At 36.1% G+C, this 22,462-nt stretch overlaps 1 protein-coding gene across 7 annotated transcripts in view; it reads right to left on the bottom strand.

Annotated features, from left to right (window-relative positions):
* Positions 1-22,462, bottom strand: part of CACNA2D1 (calcium voltage-gated channel auxiliary subunit alpha2delta 1) — a 391,747-nt gene that overhangs the window by 308,824 nt on the left and 60,461 nt on the right. For all 7 annotated transcript variants that reach the window (XM_036328345.1, XM_036328344.1, XM_036328339.1 and 4 more), the window contains exon 2: positions 7,698-7,779. In XM_036328345.1, coding sequence (XP_036184238.1) covers positions 7,698-7,779 — 82 coding nt within the window. The remainder of the gene's footprint in view (positions 1-7,697; positions 7,780-22,462) is intronic.

Below are 22,462 nucleotides of genomic sequence, written 5' to 3'. Positions count from 1 at the left end.
GTGAGTTTTACTCCCATTTCACTTCAAGTATGACCAAACTACTGTCCGGGCTAGCAGAAGGTGAAATGGTTAGGCAACGTGAGTTCGCAATACCCTTCTGCTTGAAATCCCCGTTGGCTTCAGCAGGATGTAGGGGAATAGAAAAGCCCCTGGGGAGGAACAAGAAAGGCCGCTGAGAATGAAGGGTCAGTTTGTCTTCGAGGAGACAACCCTCGGTGCAGGAGGAGGGGAGCCCAATGCTGAGACTGAGGGACGGAGGGTGGGAGCAGAGGTTCCCCTGGAGGATGATGGTGAAACCACCAGAGGGCCCTCAGCAGGATGAGGAGATTGACCAAGTTCTTAGAGGCAATCACATTCAAGATCAAATACACTAGACATTCCTTCACATGAGTTTCCCCTTGCGCCCAGATGCCAAGGAGCAAAGTCAAGAACATGAGAAAATACTGAAAGAGAGTTTGAATTTGAACTGTACTAAATCTATAATTGACCACAAAAGCCCCTTTGGAACTGAAAAACAGGAACCTTGAAATGGTAAGATTAATACTTTCCTCCCCTGGGAGAAAGAATGGTAGCTCATGAGTAAGTTAAGTTCCCTAGAAAAACAGTCAAATTTCTGCGATTATAGCTTATACATATGTAAACTTGGTAACGCCTTCCCTCAATACTTGGACATTTGCTTTCCTTCCACAGAACTTGTCAGGCACAAGCAATCAAGATCTTGGCTGCCCACAGCCATCTTTCTGAGGAAAGGTTCCCCTGTTACCATCCCTGAAAAAGAGTAGCCCTAGAATTTCCTTATAAGTGGGTAGCTTTATTCTAATGCATGACCTTAACTTTGACCCTTGCTTAATTGTATTAAGATATTTCACAGTTACAAGCAGCTAACTTCTGAATCAATGGCCTGTAGGAGCCAAGTACAAAAGATCTGTTTAGACAGTAATACATTGCGCCAATCAGAGTCTGACTGTAGATGACAGCGGGATGGATCAAGGGCAGAAGCAGTAGTGAAAAGACTAGTGGGAGGAAAAGAGTGTTCAGACACCAAGGGACAGAAGCGATGGCTGTGGGAGGCACAATAAAGGCCTCCCCACGAGATCCACATCCGAATCCCCAGAACCTGTGAATACGATGTCGCATGGCAAAATGGAATTAAGTTTGCAGTTGTAACGAAGTTTTGCTAATCAGATGAATTTAAAATAACGAGATTATCCCGGAGTGTCCTGGTGAGTCCAATGTAATCACAAAGATCCTTTCGAGTGACGAGGAAGATGTGACTCTGCAAGAGAAAACCAGAGTTGGTAGCATGAGAAGAAATTTCAAGAAGAGATTTTTGCCTGTTTTGTCCACTGGTACAGCCCAGCACATAAAATAGTGCCCGCACAGAGCAGGCGCTCCATAATCCCGGCGGCATCAATGAGCAAATGGACACCGAGACTGGCGATTGCATCAGGCTTTACTAGGAACGGAAATGCTGGCTTGTAACAAGTTCTTCCTTGCGTTTTAAAAACCAATATTTATTTTAAACCTAAAAAACAACAAGGCTATGTAAGGTACTATGCAGTTACATAGTGTAACATAAATGCAACATGTAAATGGTCATGAGGTTAGAGCAGCCGTGGGCAAACTACGGCCCGCCGGCCGGATCCAGCCCGTTTAAAATTAATAAAACTAAAAAAAAAAAAAAAAAAGACCGTACCCTTTTATGTAATGATGTTTACTTTGAATTTATATTAGTTCACACAAACACTCCATCCATGCTTTTGTTCCGGCCCTCCGGTCCAGTTTAAGAACCCATTGTGGCCCTCGAGTCAAAAAGTTTGCCCACCCATGGGTTAGAGTAAATACACAAAACAGGGTAATAATCAATACAAATACTATCAGTGTTCCAATGAGGAAGGACAGAAAATCGTGCCATCAGAATTCAAAGGAAAGTCAAGTCATACTGGTTATGATCATAAAAAAGATGGATTATAGCCACACTCAGGAATAAATGTGCATAAGTAAGGCAGAGAGAAAAATCAGAATGTGGGTGAAACAAGAAATTATTGGAAAATAAAGACTGAAAAACTAATTGTGACACTATTATGAAGAGCTATAAAATTCAGAGTGTTCGTTTTTACCTAATTATGTAGTCAATTCCAAACTGTTTGAGACTGACCCTAAACCCAAAGGATCTACATTTATTTCACTGCCAACAAAAGACCTTGAAAATGCAGCACAGTTTAATTTGTGCTTAACCATCTAGCAGCAAATGGCTTCTCTAAAGAAAAATTGCTTCCTATCAATGCTGATGTGTAATTTTACAAATTTACATTCATTAAAGAAGCTTCATACATGTACTCTTGCCTCAGATTCTTGTCCTTCTTAAGTTTTCAACCTCAGCAATATTGACATTTTTACCAGACCATTCTTTGTTGTGGGCAATGTCCGACGCAGTATAGGATGTTTAGCAGCATCTTTGGCCTCTACACACTACATGCCAGTAACACTCCCCCACCCCCACCCCTGGTTGTGACAATAATAAATGTTTCAAATGTCTCTTAAGGAACAAAATTGCCCCAGGCTGAGAATCACTGCACTCTATATAAAGACATTAAAGATGTCTTCAGGGGAGAACGATAAGCAGCTATATGTTATATATTGAGAGTGTGCAGTAGCGAATAATGGTCTTGTATGTCATTCATCTTCATTGTAAAGACGAAGCTAACCCTTGGCTACATCACTTCCATAAGTTTTTAGCTTCCCCTCCTTTGTGAGGCTCATAGACAAGAGAGCACAGCCACTACCTATTACTCTCCCTGTAATTAGTATTACCAAGCCATGGGATTGCTACTTGAAGAAACAATAAATAAGAACTCGCTCAAATACCAGCATAACTTTAAAAAGTGTTATTGATTGATAATAGAACAGATTGGTATGGTAAAAAAGAAATCATTTTAGTAGTCTTTCACTATTAATGTTTATGAACCGATAATACTGCACTTAAAAACCTGTAAATAAAATATTGAAAGTTATCATAAGATTAGAAACCCCTTTAGAATTCATTTTCTTTCATGTCTTTGAAAACAGTTTAATTAATCACTGTTTAAAAGAAATAAAACACACATACACAAAAATAACAGAGTCCATATTCTCTCTGTGGAAATATATTCTGCAGTCTCAATAGATTTCTCTCCATTTAGCGGGGGAGGGTAATGTATTTTTCCCTAAGATGACAATAATCTCAATTTCCCTGTTATTACAGTAACTAGTCACAACATTTCCTAGTTGGAGGTGTAAGGCAACTCTGAACAAAACTAAAACATGAAATAAATAAGCTATATTTGAAAAGTAATACTATTATTTTTATAAAGTACTAAGGTTACTTTTTTAAATAATAATATTACTTTTAAAGTAATATAAATATAAAACTACATGTTAAAGGGAAGTAAGCATTAACTTTTTTATGTCATCTATTATTGCTGTCACATTGCATTTTACATCCCTTTTACTCCTACAACGCTTCTGTGAGGGAGAGTATTACTATCTCACTTGACAAGCAGGTAAAGGAAATCTACTATTGCCAGCTACTTAGCAGCATTCCCGAGGAGAAAAAAAGAGTCCCTTCCTTACTGTTGACTCTGCATCTTGCTAAATCCCTACTCAGAATCGCCAGTGATTAATTATGTTCTGCTTTAGAGTAGCTTATTTTGCCAATAAATAAATATATTAAACTCTTTACCACCTAGAAAATGAAAATTCTATTTACATAAGATCATGTGATCACAATGTCAAAGAAAAAGCATTGGTCTGTGAACCCCTTTAGTTACTAATGAAATTCTTCACTCAAAATCCTTGTGTAAATACCAACTTAATTAAGAGGACCGAATGCTCAATATTTAGACACATTTCATATTTATGTCTTTGAGAGAATATTGGGAGTGCTCCATCAGTAGGACATCCCGTGAGGGCTATAGGACTGTAAGAGGGCGCAGGCCGGGCTGAGGGACCCCCACCCCTGAGTGCACGAATTTTCATGCACCGGGCCTCTAGTATAATGCAATACTCTTGACTAATACAACGGGGGAATGATCTTTCTTGCGTTCTGGTTACAGGTCAATAAATATTATATATGGATATGTCATCAATCTCAACAACTCCATGAGATGAAACACCTCGGCAGATCACAAAACTATCAATTGGAATAAGTGTATTTTCTTCAGGTGGAAGACCATAAAGACAAAATCAAGAAAAATTATTTTCTGTACCACTCTTAGCAATCCTTTCAATAGATATACACACAAAAACCATGTCTGTGCATACCAACAATGATGGAAGATTTTACATTCTGCATGTAAATTTACATTTTGCAATATCTTTCTATACTTTCTTTTTAAAAATAAATTTAAATAGAAATGTTCATGAGTGGGTAACTGCTAGCCGAATTTTGGCTTCTTCTAATTTACACTGAGTGGCCAGATTATTATGACCGGCCAGATTATTATGACCACCCCATCAGTACTTCATTGACACTTCCAAAAATACTGAATATTGAAAACTTCCTAAGCAAATACTCTCGAGGTTTTATTATTATTATTATTTGCATAACTAATTCACTTCATTGTACTGATGGGGTGGTCATAATAATCTGGCCACTCAGTGTACAAGAAGCAATATAAAAAGGTAAAATAGTAACTTATAGTCTAAAGCAAGCATGTCAAACTCAAAGGCTAGCACGGGCCAAATAAACAAGGCATGTGGCCCATGGGCCGCGAGTTTGACAGCTTGGGTCTAAGGCAGTGATGGCGAACCCTTTGAGCTTGGCATGTCAGCATTTTGAAATACCCTAGCTTAACTCTGGTGCCGTGTCACATATAGAAATTTTTTGATACTTGCAACCATAGTAAAACAAAGACTTATATTTTTGATATTTATTTTATATATTTAAATGCCATTTAACAAAGAAAAATCAACCAAAAAAATGAGTTTGCGTGTCACCTCTGACACGCATGTCATAGGTTTGCCATCACTGCTCTAAAACATAACAATATATATTTTTTAAAATTTTGGAGTCACTAGTATATTCAATTTAGTAGCTGTGTGGCCTAGAACCAAAATTTAACATTGCAAATGCTTCATGCATATTAGAGATGATGATGTTCACTTTACAAGGTTGTCCTGAGAATTAATAAGATACCATATGCAAAGGGCTTAGTGCAGTTCTTAAACTAATGAAAACCAAATGAAGTCCTTCAGTTGTATTTGAAAGGTTATAATATATTAAATTCACTAAGCAAAATTATAACATATTACTGTCTCTTTTCCCTAATTTTATTTCTTTTCTTCCCTCAATTATTTCATGTACTTTGCTTCTGAGCATACGCAATTAATGGACATGTTGTCTTCTAATAAATGATTAGATAGTGGAATAATTCATTAAGACATAGCACTACTTAAGCTTATTCATGCTGTATCTTTAACAGAAGTTAGGCAAATAACTTTAATTTTCATTAAATTGTAAAGATGACTTATTTTAGCTAAGTTGCCTCATTACAATTACATATGAGTATTAGGTAAAATGGTAGTTCTAGCCTGCAAAACCAGTAAAAATAATTACATTAAATACTTTTGGAAGAGTCATCATTTCCATAATATTGAATTTCAATCCAGGAACCTGTTAAATCCCTCCATTTATTCAACTTTTGGTCCTCGCCCTGTATCCAATACACCCAATCTCAGCTCAAAGTCCACTATCCACTATAGCATCCTTCAGCCAGTCTCTGCTTTAAATTTCCACAGCCAAAAGCCCGCACATGAACCTTCTCTCCAGGCAAAAGCACAGAGGCATATGGATCATTTATCTATGCAAAATGACGCTCTTCATGTGACCTAATACTAAAATTATTTCCCAATAATCAATTCTCTCTCTCTCCCCTCATTTGTTACATATAATAAAACAAATTATTTAATTGTATTTTTTCTGTCACTGTAGTTATGTATGTGCCTCATAAACAGAAAAAGTGTGGGAATTTTCTTCCATCCTCTCCATTCTATTTTGTTATCCATATTCAGACAAAGCCATTTATTCATTTAACAATTTTACACTCTTCTTAGTCAGCTACACTTCACGAAAGCATAGTGGAAATCAGGTGAGACTTTTTTGGTTGCATAATGATTCCCTGCAAAAGCAGCTTCAGTGAGAGAAGGTTCACATATTTACACGGAAAGTAAAAATGAGGTCAGCCAAGAAAGTGGTTTCTGAGGCTGCAGAAGCATGGGAGGAGTGAAGGAGCGCTCCCAAGAGCAGTTATTTTTAATCTCAATCTGTCAATAAAAAGATTCATATAGCTTCTAACCAGAACCTGTTAATTCGCATCTCTTTTTTTTTCTCATCCCACAAACTCCATCACTTTCATAGAGGCTCACGTATTAGCTTGCACACGCTCATGTTCTTATATATTTCACCACAATAAGTCATTACAGGTCTCCAGCACCAGCTACCAGGAGCTTTCAGGCATCCTCGGGCCCACATAGATTAGCAGAGCGGCAGATCTCTGGGGAAAGGAACTGTTCTCTGTCAACCCTTGTAGCCTGCACAGGACCTGGGACATACGTGTTGACTAAACTAAATTTGATCATTGTTATTCCCAAGGAACATTTTTCATTTCCAAATATCTTCATCTCACAGGTATTTAAGTTTGCACAACATACTCTTAGATGGAAACCTATGATTGTTTTGTACACAGTTTCTGGAGTAATTTTTTTTAAGTATCTGCTTAATTAATAAGGTTCCTTTATGAATTTCTATTAATATATATGGTAAACAACCATACATTCCATTTTCTCTAGAAAGAAGAATTCACACATAAATATCCACATCATAAGTATTCATGTATCATACAGATAAGTCTGCTTTAATACATTTCATCTCACTTTTGGAAAATAAAAGGACTCATTGCATCACTAAGATCACAAGGCGAAAATACTTTCAAATTGTTACATTACTGACCTTGAAATATAAGTGAGACACTCAAGCAATAACATTTAATGTTTAATAAATACAAAACCTACAATATAAATGTTCTTACCCAAGAAAAATAACCTTTCTAAGATGATACATAAATATTTATATAATATTATTACCTTTAAAAATCATTTAATAGTGGTTTTCATAATCATTGCATAAATCCTAAGAAAAACCATATTTTACAGTGATTCTTTTTCTTACACCAAAATCCTTACCCCCCATATCAGTGACGCACTCTAGTCTCCAGACATGGCTGTGAACACTTTTCAACTCTCTTTAAAAATAAAATCTACCATTAAAAAATGAAGAAGTGTTCCCACTGAGGACATTCAAAGGAATTCATCACAGTACTTAAAGCCTCCACTATGTGACAGATTATACAAGATAGCCTGGAGAATAAAAAGGTAGCATCCCAATTTAAACTTTAGGGGAATCTAGGTAACACATGGATTCGTGTATGTGCGGGCTGCTTTTAAACTGTAAGGTGTGTGTGGTGAGAAAGCATTATCAGTTGTGAGGTATGATGTTTCTTTCTCACAATACCAAGCAGTACCAAGGGTCTCTTCCAGAATTTCACCATCAGATCCACACACAAAAAACAGCTTCTCTATGATATAGAAAAACAGCTTCCCAGAAGCTAGGGCTGCATTCGAATTAAAGAAAAGACTGAGTCTGTTCGGGCTCTACTCACATCAACCAGCTGACTGACTCCGCTTGCTGTTTTTGCCAGGGTGACAAGGTCTTCCTGCATCTTATCCACCCATGACTTGATCCTGCAGAAATCAGAGAAGAAAATATTCTATCATGTCTCTGGCAAATGAAGGCCACAGACAGCCACTTAACAGTCATGATGCAGATAATTCATTAAATTACCTTTAAATCGTTCTCCTCCCTCCCAGCTCTCATTATGTCCACCCTCCCATCCTATCTACAAATTATAAAGCCAATAAAACTTTACTGTAAAGCCTCTTAGAAGGCTAAAATACCCCCCGATAAAAGAAAGAAAAATGACATGATTGTCATGTCCAATATGTGGATAAATTTGCTTAATTTTTATGAAAATTCCATTTAAAATTAGTGAATAGAATATTCTAAACTAAGCCTTATTCTTTAGCTCACAAGTCTTCTCGATATAATACTAAGGGTGTGCTAAGTGTAGAACATTTTTTTAAATGCACAAAATGAGAAATATTTTAAATGTCTCCTAATTTAATTACCCAGTGATAACCACTCCTAACATTTCATGTATTCCCATTCAGTCTTTTTAAATTACCTCACATGGTTGAAAGCATGCTATGTAAACTTTATATATCTTTTCTTTTCCTGAGGTCATATGATAAATAGTCCTATGCCATTATAAGTATCTTATTTACCCCACTTCTTTAAATGTTATTAACAATAAATGTTTCATAACATGTTATTTTATAAAGGAAAGTGAACTTTATATTTCATAAGTGCTGGGATCATGGGTATTTAACCATATTAATCTTCTTTTCTTCAGATAGGTAAGAGTTTCAATACTACTATAAGGCAGCCATTTTTTTCAAATAAACTTAAGTGTGACAGAATAAGAAATTAAACATGGAAAGAAGTATAACATGAAAAAGGGATTTAAATGAGGTGTAGGAGAACGCATAAAAGAATAATGAGCTGATAAACTAAAGGGGAAGAAGCAAAACTTGAAAGTCAGTCATAAAAAGAATGAAATGCCTCAGAGCTGTGGTTGGCAAACTGCGGCTCGAGAGCCACATGCGGCTCTTTGGCCCCTTGAGTGTGGCTCTTCCTAAGCCTTAGGAGTACCCTAATTAAGTTAATAGCAATGTATCTACCTATATAGTTTAAGTTTAAAAAATTTGGCTCTCAAAATAAATTTCAATCGCTGTACTGTTGATATTTGGCTCTGTTGACTAATGAGTTTGCCGACCACTGCCTTAGAGGAAAACACAGAGGCGTGATTACATGTGCAACAAATTAGTTAGCAAATGAAATACATAAATGCTAGGGATACTTTAACACAAATGAAAATAAGAAAAGAATATTTATTGAACCATGCTGTATGAAATTGATACAAAGAAGATAAATTAATATCAAGAAACAAAAAAAAATAAATAAATGGGAGGAGAGTACAAAGTGGAGAGAAATTTATAGATTCATTAAAATGAATGATGCATAACCACATTATTCTAATATTAGACTTTGTGCTGCTTATGAGCTGGTGCATATATTTGAAATATATTATAAATACTAACTAATATTCTTATTACTACTATTAGATAAATATATTTGTTCCCATTTTAACATTTAAAACAATAGGTTACAGTAGGAAACTGGTAGGAGCAAAGAATATTGACACCATTTTCTAATTCAGATCAGACAACCTCGTTTCTCCAAGCAGTTACTGAGCAAGTCCTAAAACCCACGGAAAATGAATCATCTCTTCTCAAGTATAATTCCCAACATTGACAAATAATAAAAACTGTTATACATCTTATACATCCCTTTAGCTGGGAAACCAAGAGACAAATAGTATATATGTAAAAACATCAACTTAACTCATGCCTGAATTCTGACTTATGCTAAATGGTCTAAAACTTTCATTCTAACTTGACACCTGAGTGTACTGTCATTGCCATTGTTCATTGAGGAGAACCTGTTTTGGCTGAAAAGCAATCCAGGACTCTTCCAGTCTTCTCAGCCCCACTGACAAGCTATCAAGAACACTTTATAGGAGCAAGGATCATTTTTTATAGATATGACATGTTGCCTGGTTTTCCTAAAAGACATAAGCACTCTGACTCCCAAACCTGAAGTTAGAAGAATATAATGACTAGGAAACATGCAAAGATTCCATGCATCATAAAAGTAAAATATTACCCAAGGGAAAATACACATATGTGCGAATTATCAGTCTTTCTAGTTCTAGGTAAATTGTCAAGCACGTATTTATAATCACTGAGCACTATTTCATTGACTGTCTCCAGAATATACTATAAAATTTTGTAGAAAGTTAGAGAGGATACATAGCCTTTTCATGTAATAAGAAACCAACCTAGCACTCCAGAAGGAGTTTTACATGACATGGGAGCCTTCCCAAGGAAATAAAAACACAAAGAGATGGTTAAACCTGAGAGTCCTTATGCTAGATTTGATAAAGAATGGAAAGATATGACAGGCCAAAGAGTGTGAGCTGTGCATAGTAAACTGCGGGAAACTTAACAAAGGCTGTTCATGCCTGATCTTTTGAGATAAGGACACTGCTTTCCCTCCAGTATGGGTGGTTGGTGGAGCAGGGGGGGGGGGGGGGGGGGGTGTAACTCTCACATGAGGGAAGGTCAGAAAGTCTGACAAAAATTAAAGTTTAAAAAACTTAACCAACCTAGCTTTCTATCCTCTTATTTACGTCAGCCTGTCCCTGAAATTAATTCTCTGCCTTCATTATGAATAAATTCCACAACTGCTCTGATATCACCTTTGATAAATTGCCAAACTAAAAAAGATTCTCTTCTATCCACTAAACTCCAAAGCACTTTAATTGGCTTTATGCTTATTTTCCTGTATACTTTCATGATTAGGTAGATATACATTTATACTTATTTGTCACTGAATCCTCAATATTTTTATTAAAGTGTTTTGCATATAGTAAGCAGATGAGTAGTTATTGACTAAACAGAAAATATATTGAAATAAAATTGCATTATTAATTTTTAAAGCACAATTACATTTATTTAAGTTGAGTAAGTGATTCATTTACTAATTCCCTCTTCTCCCCATAATCCACATCAGAAAAAAAAAAAAAAAAGAACTAAAGAACTGCTGGACCCATGCATCTGTTAACAGGCCCTGTTTTTCAACAAGTAGCATATTTTCAAAATGCAACTTAATACTCTACAGGAATTAGTAAATCTCTAGAGTACATAACTTATCATTCCAAATCCGTCAAGTGGATATTGAATGTCATAGGAAAAAATTATCTTGTAATCTGTCTCTGCCTCTACAATAACTCATTACAGAATCGACTAGCAGAGTGTTTCCAACTGTTTAAAGATGTCTACAGACTCAATGTAGTTTGGAGAATTCACTGAGATCTTTAAATATTGAAGCAAATATTTTATTAAATAATTAAGATCATCTTTCATATCATCTGCTTCACTTTATGGTACAGAAACAGCACAAATTTAAAAGCAAATATATAAAATATTCAAGTTTTCACGAAAATTTAATGAAAAATACTTGGCAGGTAATTATTGTTCCTTTTCAGGTTGGATTTGATTGTAAGATGGCTTTTAAAAGAGTAGTACCTAGTTCGGAAAACTTTTTTTTTAAAAGAATTATGGTAATCGATTTCATTTTGCATGCACTTGAGGAAGAGCAAATTCAGAACAGCACAAATTATACCCAATTTAATCTATTGAAAAGTATAACAGTGGAGTACAAAGTGTCAAGTCTGCACAGTTATCTATTTAATTGTTTTAAATGCTACAAAGAGATTTTCTTTGTTGGAAGAATGGAGCCAAAGTAATAGCTAAGGATTGTTACCTAACTGTCCTTCCTTCCTATATTCGATGTGGTAAATTCTCTGAAATAGAGGCGAATGTGTCTGGATCTACTGCTATTAGGAAGGAGAGAGTATTAAAAGCAGACATCTTCCTTCAACACCCTTCTTGAATTATCCAACTAGCAATTATCATAGATACCAGAGCCAAAAAAATAAATAAATGGGAGACACAGAGAAGAGCAAAGGGAAAGGAAGAAGGCTGTTTCAGTAAGGGACTTAGCGGAGGAGTGGGAGAGTGAGAAGTCTTTGCAGCCCTTGTTCTAAGGCAATGCTCTGCCTATGCCACTGTTTTAAAAAATCATTTTATTTTTAATCCAAGGAAATGCACATAGCTATGCCCCTGGATCTTGGAAAAAATAAATATCACAAGCTCTAACCAACTGACCATTTCAATTGTGTTCATATATAAGCAGCCTGTTCAAAATTTTGAAGTAATAAGTTCATATATTTCAAGTGTTCCACTTGCTATAAATATCCCACCAATGCCAAACTGCTCCTATTTTTGTTATATAATAAACCACCCACAGTGTTCCCATATTTGAGTAAAAATTATATAAGTAAGCCAAAGATTCAGATAACCTAGACACACTATTTGATAACTGTGCAATTCTTATAACATGGATAACTTTATTATGAAATACAATTGTGTGTGTGTGTGTGTGTGTGTGTGTGTGTGTGTGTGTAAAAGAGTACTTGGTATTACATTCAATCTAGGATTGTTTGTGAGCTGGATGTCATGCCAGAAATGTTAGTTCTTAAAATTATTAACAATTTAAGCCATTTTCAATAAACTGTTTTTAGAAAGCTATTTTGACTTGTGAAATGCTTTAGTATTCCATTTTTGCCTAGAGTCAATCTTGTAAGCAATGTTAAAAGGGATCTGATTTTTGCTAATTACATTGTAAAGGTAAAATGCTCGAGGAGTAGAAAAAAGGCTTTATCACTAAAATCGGATTCATAAGCTGTTCATGTTCCTCTGCCTTTAGTTTCTGTTGGCCTTTGCTGGTGTGTGTGTGTGTGTGTGTGTGTTTAATCCACTTTACAAATATACATACTCATCATTCTCAAAAAACAAAGCTTTTTGCCCTAACCAGTTTGGCTCAGTGGATAGAGAGTCAGCCTATGGACTCAAGGGTCCCAGGTTCGATTCCGGTCAAGGGCATGTACCTTGGTTGTGGGCACATCCCCAGTAGGGAGTGTGCAGGAGGCAGCTGATCAATGTTTCTCTCTCATCGATGTTTCTAACTCTCTATCCCTCTCCCTTCCTCTCTCTAAAAAATCAATAAAATATATATAAAAACAAACAAGAAAAAAAAAAAACAAAGCTTCTTTATGAGATCTACGTTTCCACCATCTTGGATTAAGTTTTGTTTTATCCAAGCATTTTTCGTTGCTTCTTTATTTAGTTGATATCTTTTGCCTCAGCGTAGGCTTCCCGCTTCCAAGACAACAAATGAGCAATACACGCAGGGTTGATATTCATGTAGTTCCACAGATCAGCCCGAGGGGGATGGTTCTCATACAGGGATTTGATCCCTCGAGGCCTGAGAGCTTTGTTGTTTACCTTCCACATCAGAGGTAGTTACAACCTCCAGCACAGCCCCTCTGTGGCCTGGTGCCAGGGGACGGGTCCCACATGGCCACACAATCTGCTGCTGGTGCGTCTACGAACCGCGTGAGCTGAATTTCTAATTGCTCATTACAAAACCTCCGTTCACTTTATTGAAGGTCTTCCCTTTCAATGTTTATATTTTTTCACTCATTGCAGATTGTTCACAAAATTTATCGTAGCCTAATTCATGTGTGTGAGTGTTATTTAATGTCGTGATAAAAAATTCCTCATTTCCTTCTCTGAATTATTAACCAAGCTTGCATAATATTTTCAATACTGCAAAATACTATAACGCTTATTCTGTTTAGATTCTGATTTAAATGGCCAGTCCACTTCCCCACATGGATCAGTGTCTGCAGCCAAACCATTTTAACTGTTTCAGCAACATGTCAATTTTGTCACGTTGTCATGTTTCCTACTAGCCTGACGTTGCCTCTCTAAGTCTCTGCAGTTCCTGAAAATCACCCTTTAAGTCTGTGCCTCAAGTCCTTTTTCTTCTGGACAATCTAAGACCTCGCATCCTTAAAAACGCTTCCTTTCCCTAAATTCTTAAGATATATATTGCCTGTCTTACAAAATGTCACACATATGGATATACTGTCTGATGCTAGAATTATTTTTCTCCAACAATACTTAATTTCCTCGAGTGTACGGACCACAGCTTACAGTCCTGTATTTTGGGAGGACCCAGCATAGTTTGGAACACAAAGTGGATGCTCAATAGATAACAGATAACACTTAATTAAGTGCTTTGTGCCAGGAGATGTTCTAAACATGTTATATGAACAAACTAATTCTCCCAAAAATCTACTGAGGCAGATAGTATTATGAGTCCCACTTCACAGATGAGGAAACTGAATTACAGCGGTCACATGACTTGCCCGAGGTCACAGAGTTAGTAAGGGGGAGAGTTAACCATTTGCCTTTAGAAGCCAATAGAGCACATACATTAATAAATGCGAATCGATGCGGCGATCTGAAACACGGCCTGGTGCTTTCCATCATTCAGCCACCAGACAGCCATCCTCAACTCTCCTCTCATCACAAATTTCAAATGTCTTGTGGTGTGTGTTTTTTATTTTTATTTTATAGCATAGCATATCGCTGGGTTCTAAGTCTGCTATTGATGTAAAGGGAACAATGACAATTACAAAGGTCTTATATGTTTACATGGCAAGAGAAAAAAGTAAGTTATAATTAGAAAATAGAAATGTAAGTAATTGAGAAAACCCAGACATTTCCTTCCCTAAAAAGGCCTTTTTGGAAATATGCACGTATTTCTTCAATGCTGTAATCTTTCTTCAAATTGAATTTTTCCCATCAATATTAGCAAGCAAATAAGAACTGTTTATTTTATGACAAAACCATAAATTGTATGCCTTTCGTTCGCATAACAAGACATCCTCAGTCTTAGGTGCACGGCAAATGACCCTCATATCATTCACAGCATGCACACACTTGACATAAAGTAGCAGGTTAGATGTACAGTCAGCCCTGATGTGTTTTAAATATGTAATATTCTAAAAGCAACATTAAATCTTTCAAATATCAACGGAAAAGATGCCTGTTTCAGCTGGCCTTCATTGTGTTCCTGATGCAGGGTCGGATACACAAACAAATGCACCAATGTAACAGCCTGGCCCCATTTCTGCGGTGCTCCCTCTATAGACAGCCCACAGTGTCATTTGTCTGACAGCTGTTTCAGAACAGAGTTTATTGAACAATCAAAAACCCGTCAATGCAAATGCATTAACCTGCAAATTAGAAAAACAATAACTCTCTTCCTGAAGGACCTTTAGAAAGGAAAATTATAAGGAGAGCCTGTCTCCGATACGTTTATTCCTTGAGTATTAAGCACAGAATTCTCGAAAAGATGAAATGAAACCTTTAAAAATGAAATAGTAAATATCTTACAGCTCAGAAAATATATTACCTTTTAATTGCTTTCAGCCTCTTTGTCCCCTCAGACTCGTGGTTCTCCTTGACCCTGTGCCTGAGCTGCACATTCACTGCCCCTGTGCCTCCCCTCACCCCCGCCCCATGGTCTGAGTGCACCAAGCAGCCCAGGCAAAGATTGCTTCTCAGACAGGAATTACAGTAGCGCCCTTTCCTGTCCTGCTCAACAGGAACACAAGGCTAAACTTTTTTTAAAAAAAAAATCATTAATGCGGTGAAATTAACAATGAGAATTGTGTTTAAAAATAAATTGATGCTTATCAAATGCTGACAAAATTACAATTTTAGCACTATCCAATAATTACTTGTGAAGAATGTGAAGCTTTGGTGAAAGGTTTATATAAATGTCAACGGAATACAGGAAAAGAACTCAGCTTTAATTTCTTGATAACAATGTCAAACATTTGTATTTGAATCAAGATTTCACATGATTGGCTGCTGTTTCAATAACAATTTTATTAAATCATGACCTTTTATGAATTCTAAGGGAAAGTAGGTGAAAATCTAGGCAATTAACTAGAAAAATATATCGAAGGGAAAAAGCACTTTATGTAGATAATTCCAACTGAAGCATCTGTGTCCTACTCTCAGTAAATTTGAAAAATGCTGTATCCCAGCTAGCGTCAACCTATGAACCAGGAGGTCACGGTATGATTCCTGGTGAGGGCATGTGCCCAGGTTGTGGGCTCGATCCCCAGTATGGGGCATGCAGGAGGCAGCCGATCATGATTCTCTCTCATCACTGATGTTTCTCTCTCCCTTCCTCTCTGAAATCAATAAAAATATATTTTTAAAAACTGCTGTAAAGCATGATCATGTATGTACAGTAACTTAGAAGGCTTTTTAAAAAAATAAAGTAATAATTAAATAACTAACAACAGATGATTGATTTGCTATTACAAACAAAAAAGAAATTTAAAAAATCAAAGTCTTAGGCATATTTTCCTTATTAGGAAGCAAATAACAAGCTGGTTACTAGAATTTAAATTATTTATATAAAATATGAAATAAACACTTTAAAATACAGTGGTCAATCTCCTAGTAGAAAGGCTCATTTGTGTTGATGTTCACATCTTCCACATTTGAAATAATTCTCCTGCAATTGGAAGGAAACTGATCTCATTCCGTCATTTTAGAAATAGGTAAGATGCATTTCATGAGCCCTAGTGAAAAGGGGACAGTACTTTGGCTGGAGGGCCCTGCTATAACGCCCATGTAACTCATCATCTTTATGAAACATGAAGAAATCATGAAGCAGCCATTAACATAAATTACACATCAGCATTCTGAAGGAATCGTTAGAGCCTTTAAATTTTTTTTTTCAGTAATAGTCATTCTGTCACTGTTGCTAAGTGCTCCATTTAGAGCACATCCCAATGTGGATATCAACAGGCGGTTTTAAAACAGACCACCCTGTGTTGTAAAGAGAAATTCTGAAGATTTCTGAAGCCAGATCTGTGAATCCTATGTGACTCAGCAGCCTCCCACAGGCCTGACAGCCCATATATTCTATCTCAAAATGTTCCTTCTGTAAAAGAGAGGCTGAATGAACTCCCTTATTGCTATGCAGAAAATACAAAAGGCAATCCATAGAAAACACGCAACCTGTTTTAGGTCACCTGTAATAATAGAAGATAAAAAAAAAAAAACCATTGCGCATCTCTTGCTGTCTGCAGAACTATTGTTTCAACTGTCCATGATCTATTTCCCCCAAAGCACCGAATCAGCCTCTCATATCTCTTGATAACATCAGGGAAATAGTAGCCTTAGCGGCATTCACATCACCTTTCAACATGTAGTATATGAATCTGAGGTTACTTCTCAGATGAACACAGGTATTAATAAACATTATTTTTAGTTCTAGAAACTGCAGAAGAAAACAACTTGGTCTTCTAGTCCAGGCTGCTATTTAGTGGAGGCTTCCTTACTCATTACCCATGAAGCATTATCATGCCAATTCTCCCCAATACTTTCTGTGACAGACATTCATTACCTTAAGAATAGCTTTCCCATTTGGAAGGTGAAACTGTTAGAAAGTTCTTCTGAGTGCAAAAGAAATTAAGGATATTTTACCTTATAAATTATTAGACAACCACCTAAAATCAGGTATTTTATAAAACATTTATATATTATTTGATTTTTATAATGATTATTATCCCTTTGGAATTTATAAGTAAAGTTATAAATATTTCAGAAATATCCAATTCCTAATACCTAGCAAAAGAACACACAAAAATAGTATATACATATATTTTTAAATATCTATATATATTTTATTGATTTTTTCACAGAGAGGAAGGGGTAGGGACAGAGAGTTAGAAACATCGATGAGAGAGAAACATTGATCAGCTGCCTCCTACACACCCCCTACTGGGGATGTGCCCACAACCAAGGTATATGCTCTTGACCATAATTGAACCTGGGACCCTTGAGTCTGCAGGCCGATGCTCTATCCACTGAGCAAAACTGGTTAGGGAAAAAAATAGTATATATTTTACAGTGGAAGTAGCTGACTTAGATGTAGCCATCTGACTACCATATTTTTGTTTGTCTTTATCCTTAGGTTTAACCAGAATGAAAAAAAGTGAATAAAAATATAGATGTGCAAAGGGCACAATGAGAATTTCTGTCTTCTCCCTGCAATTAAATAAAAAAAAAGCAATAATCAGCCAATAAGGGCAATTTAGGTGATAATGATTACTAAATATACCATGTACGTTTAATAGAAACATTTTCTGACCAAGGGGAGACCTGACAACCATAATACCTCCAAAGTTCTGCAACCTGGGTTTGGGTTTAGGTTTAGGAGTGGATTGGGTCTGCCCTTCTGCCAGGTTCTTTGGACTGTGGATCTAAGGAGGATCCAATAGTCACTGTCTAAAAGCAAAGTTGGAACTAAGAATCAAGGAAGTAGCCCACAAGAATAATGATTCAAGGGGGTTACGCAGTGTATATACTTTTCACCTGAAGAAAACACCCATCAGGATTGTGGTAAAAGGGTTCTAATTTCCACCTGAGCTGGTCTTGTTTTATATGTTCTCTCTTCTGATTTGACAGAGGGGATGTTTGTGGAATGGACAGACAATAGAATTAATGGAAGAGACCCCATTGTGGCCATCACAATATCTTTCGTCTTCATTAGAGAAATCTAGAGGAATACACAGAGCTGGGCAACCCAGGGGAAATAACATGTTCCTGATTAACCAACTCCCCCCTGAATTTATGACACAGCCAGCTGGTTGTAGATAAGATTAAATGAAAGAAAATGAAAATGAAGGAATTGAAAGAAATTCAATGGACCCAACGGAAAAGAAAGAAAGTTGGGAGGAGTAGGGAGAATAAAAAAAAGATAAAAGACTAAAAATAGCCCTGGCCGGTTTGGCTCAGTGGATAGAGCATCAGCCTGCAGACTGAAGGGTCCCGGGTTCAATTCCAGTCAAGGGCATGTACCTTGGTTTCGGGCACATCCCCAGTGGGGAGTGTGCAGGAGGCAGCTGATCGATGTTTCTCTCTCATCGATGTTTCTAACTCTCTATCCGTCCTCCTTCCTCTCTGTAAACAAAAAAATAAAATAAAATAAAAAATAAAATCAATAAAATATATTTTTTTAAAAAAAGACTAAAAATAAATGCACATTTTTAAAAATGAAGGTGGAGGTTCTCTTAAAACAGATAAAAATTTACTTTTGTACATTTGAAAAAAAAAAATCGCTCATCACCAAGAACTTTAAACAATGCACTATGTACTATTGTTCAAATAATCATTGCAACTTTTAAGGTATGCCATTAACAGTCCTATAAATCTAAAATGATATAACCTCTAACCCAGTTATGATAGAACATATGGTTTCTTTCATCTATTTTACATAGAATTGTGAAGGCAAGTCTCTTACAAGACTATTATATTAATAAGAATTTTTGTTTATATTCAACTTATTGTTAGGAAAAGTAATGTTCATTGATTTTTATAATCAAGTATATATATATTTTCAGTATGGACAATGGATTTGAATAGCATTGATTTTTGCTATGCAGACAGATCAATTACAGATCAATAAATGAACAATGATTTGTTTATACCAGCCATATGGTTGGCTCCCTGCAAAGCAATGGAGTTCATATTTGTGCATCTCTATATTTTAGATACTCTTATATTTGCACATTGCCATGAAAGACACCAATTTAATTATTTCATTGCACTAAAAACTGAAGTGCTATAGCATATGCTACCTCTAAACCTTAGGCAGCCATCTTTCACATTCTCTTGATAAGTTCTAGGTGGATAATAAGGAGAGGTTTAAAGAAGGGCTGAAGTGATGTTGCTTGATTTGCATGACCCTACAAGTTATTTTCTATTACACATAGAGGATGACATAAGAATTGGGTGGTGAAGCTACTATAGGAGCTTCTTTACTCCTTGATATTTTAGCCAATGAATTGGAAAAACTTTAGCACACAGAACCTCAAAAGGGAAATGAACTTAAAGGGTAAACACCGCATGAGGCCACCACCTCCTAGACTGCTCATTGCTACAACACCAATACGTGAGCATATGCATTCACTAACATTTTGGGTAAAAGACAAAGATTTAGACCTTGAACTTGCCACTCTATACAGAATTTGACACCATCATCAATCAAATAGCATGCTTTTGCCTGCTGTTTCTTCTGCCTACCACGTTTTCCCTCCAGGTCGTTTCATCTCTTCTCATTCTTTTAATTCCACATCAAATGTCATCACCTCATAGACTAAATCTTGACCCCAGTAGCTAAACTGATCACTTGATCCTGTTGTCCCCTGTCCTTCACATCAGGCTGTAATGTTTCTTTGAGACACTCACAGCCTTGCAAATATTAGGTGTGTCTTTTACTTGTTTTCAGTCCCTTTACTCTATTAGAATGTAAACAACACAAGCGAAGGCCTTTCTCATCTGAAATCAAAAGCACTTAGCTTAAGACTGAGATAAAATAGTTGTGCAATAAAATATTAATTGAATAAATAAATGACTCTGTGGGGGAAAGCAAAGAGAATAGTCAAATTGAGATATCTGCATTTTTGCACAAGGCATGATAAAGAAGGCTTCAATTGAAAAAGCATGGTCTTACATCAATAACTTCTCTTTTTTTCTTAAGTAATAGAATGGAGAAGAATGGGTAAAAATAATCTTGGCTGACACAGACACCATGAAGTCTCTTAAAGTCATGTGCAAAAAACCCTTACATTCCAAGAGTCTGCATTTTCATACTAAATGCCTATAAAGCTATTTCAGGTCATTTCGGAATGAGAAAAATAACAGGATCATTGCATCACTACAGCAAAAATTAGAAATACCAACAGGGATGAAGCCATTGCACCAACGATTGCAATGTAATCAAAGAGTAACAATTCCGGGCACTGTCTGCCTCCACCAGGTTGATCCAACACTTTATGTCACTGCCAATTTGCTCCGCTACCTGGACTTTGACTGCCAGTCTGCTTTGACTACGGGAATGTCCCTCATCACGTGCAGAAACTTCACCCCAAGGTGTTTCCCTAGAAGGCTGAAGTATTGGTATAATAGCGTAAATGTTTAGATTCTTCAGAGAAAAGCAGCTACACAAATTGTGTGGAAACACACAGAAATTACTATTTAACACTGTATGGCTTTGCCATTTGCTAAATTATTTTTAAAAGCTCATTAAGTTCTATGAAGCAGGAAAATAATGATACCATAGCTGATTTCTTATTCAAAGTCAAAAGCAGAATCTGAAATTACAGTGGAAATAGAATGGCCCTATTTCTGCATTTTTAGACGTTAAACAAATCAGTGTACCATTTTATTGTACTTTAAATGGTTAGAGACTATTAAGTCCAAGAAATGTGTTATTATACATATTTTACATATGCTTTGATCTAGCCTCAATTTCCTAAGTAGTTGCTAAGGGACTGGTATTCTCTCTATTATTGAACAATAATAACAAAATTAAAGGCCTAAGAATTTGTTGTTCACAAAAGCTAGAGCCTATCAACTTGCTCCCTAGTAAGTTCCCAGGTACATCACAGTAAGTTACAATGTAATGTTTTAAAAGAAGTTTCCATAACCTGATACCTCCTATACTTCCAATCTTTCCTACCTTCTATCAACATTTTCTCTTCCTTTTCTGTACATAACAATGATCCTAATATCATATCATTCTCACTTCAGAATAATATCTTAAAATACTTCTGTATGAATATTCATAAATTTGAAATAATTTACGTATAGGATGTTACTAACATCACATACTCATCTTTTTCCTAATGTACAAATTCTTTCCTCACTTTTAATCCTCACCTGAGGATATTTTTTCCACTGATTTCTAGAGACAGTGGAAGGGAGGGAGGAGGGGGAGGGAGAGAAAGGGAGGAGAGGGAGGAGAGAGACACATCAATTGGTTGCCTCCGCCACAGACCCCTACTGGGGCTGGAGGATCTGCAACCAAGGTATGTGCCCTTGACCTGGAATTGAACCCACAATCCTTAGGTCTGCGGGCTCTAACCACAGAGAAAAACCAGCCAGGGCAAATTTCCAGTTACATTTAAGGCCAAATTCAAGTATTTACTTTTCGGTAAATCACTCCAGGATATGGTATAATTTACTTACAATATAAAAAAGCAATTGTATTTTGTAGCAATTTATTTGTTTGTCAAGTTCTCCATTTAACTTTTAGCTTCACGACAATAAGAGTGACTAGTGCTTGAAACATAGTAAGAATTTATTAAATGTTTAATGACTTAATGTTAATTCTATTAGATAAACAACTCTTTGCCATTCCTTCCTCCTTTCCATTCGCAGTGTCACTGCTTTTAGAAACTGTCATCTAATGTAAGGACTATTGTAGTGCCCTGCTTACTGGTCAATCTGTCTCTAGCTTCCTCTGTCTCCCATACTTACACAACTCTTTTTTCAGACTAAATATTAATGCACAATGTTTTAAATAACATTAAAATTTATTTTCTGATTATAAAATTAACCTATATACATTAATTAAGTTTAGAAAAAGCAAACATTTTCTTACCAAAACAAGCCAGAAGAAGAGAATATAAATTGATCCCAAATATAAACATAAGCAAAAAAAACCTATATGAAATACTAAGCAATCACATCAAAGATAAACTTTTTAAAAGGCACCATGACCAAGGAACATTTATTCCAGGAAGAAATAAATGTTTCAACATTAAAGTATCCTAATACCTCTACATTTTAACTGTTGCTTCATCTCAAAGGGTTGTAAAATTAAAATTAATTAAAACAAAAAATTCATTTAGAACAATCCCTGGAATATACTAAATGGTTAATATTGTATTATGTTCAA

This window comes from Myotis myotis, unplaced genomic scaffold, assembly GCF_014108235.1.
Source record: "Myotis myotis isolate mMyoMyo1 unplaced genomic scaffold, mMyoMyo1.p scaffold_m19_p_11, whole genome shotgun sequence".
Classification (NCBI taxonomy): Eukaryota; Metazoa; Chordata; class Mammalia; order Chiroptera; family Vespertilionidae; genus Myotis; species Myotis myotis.
The sequence above is the reverse complement of the archived record's forward strand: the minus strand, read 5'-3'. Positions and strand labels throughout refer to the sequence as shown.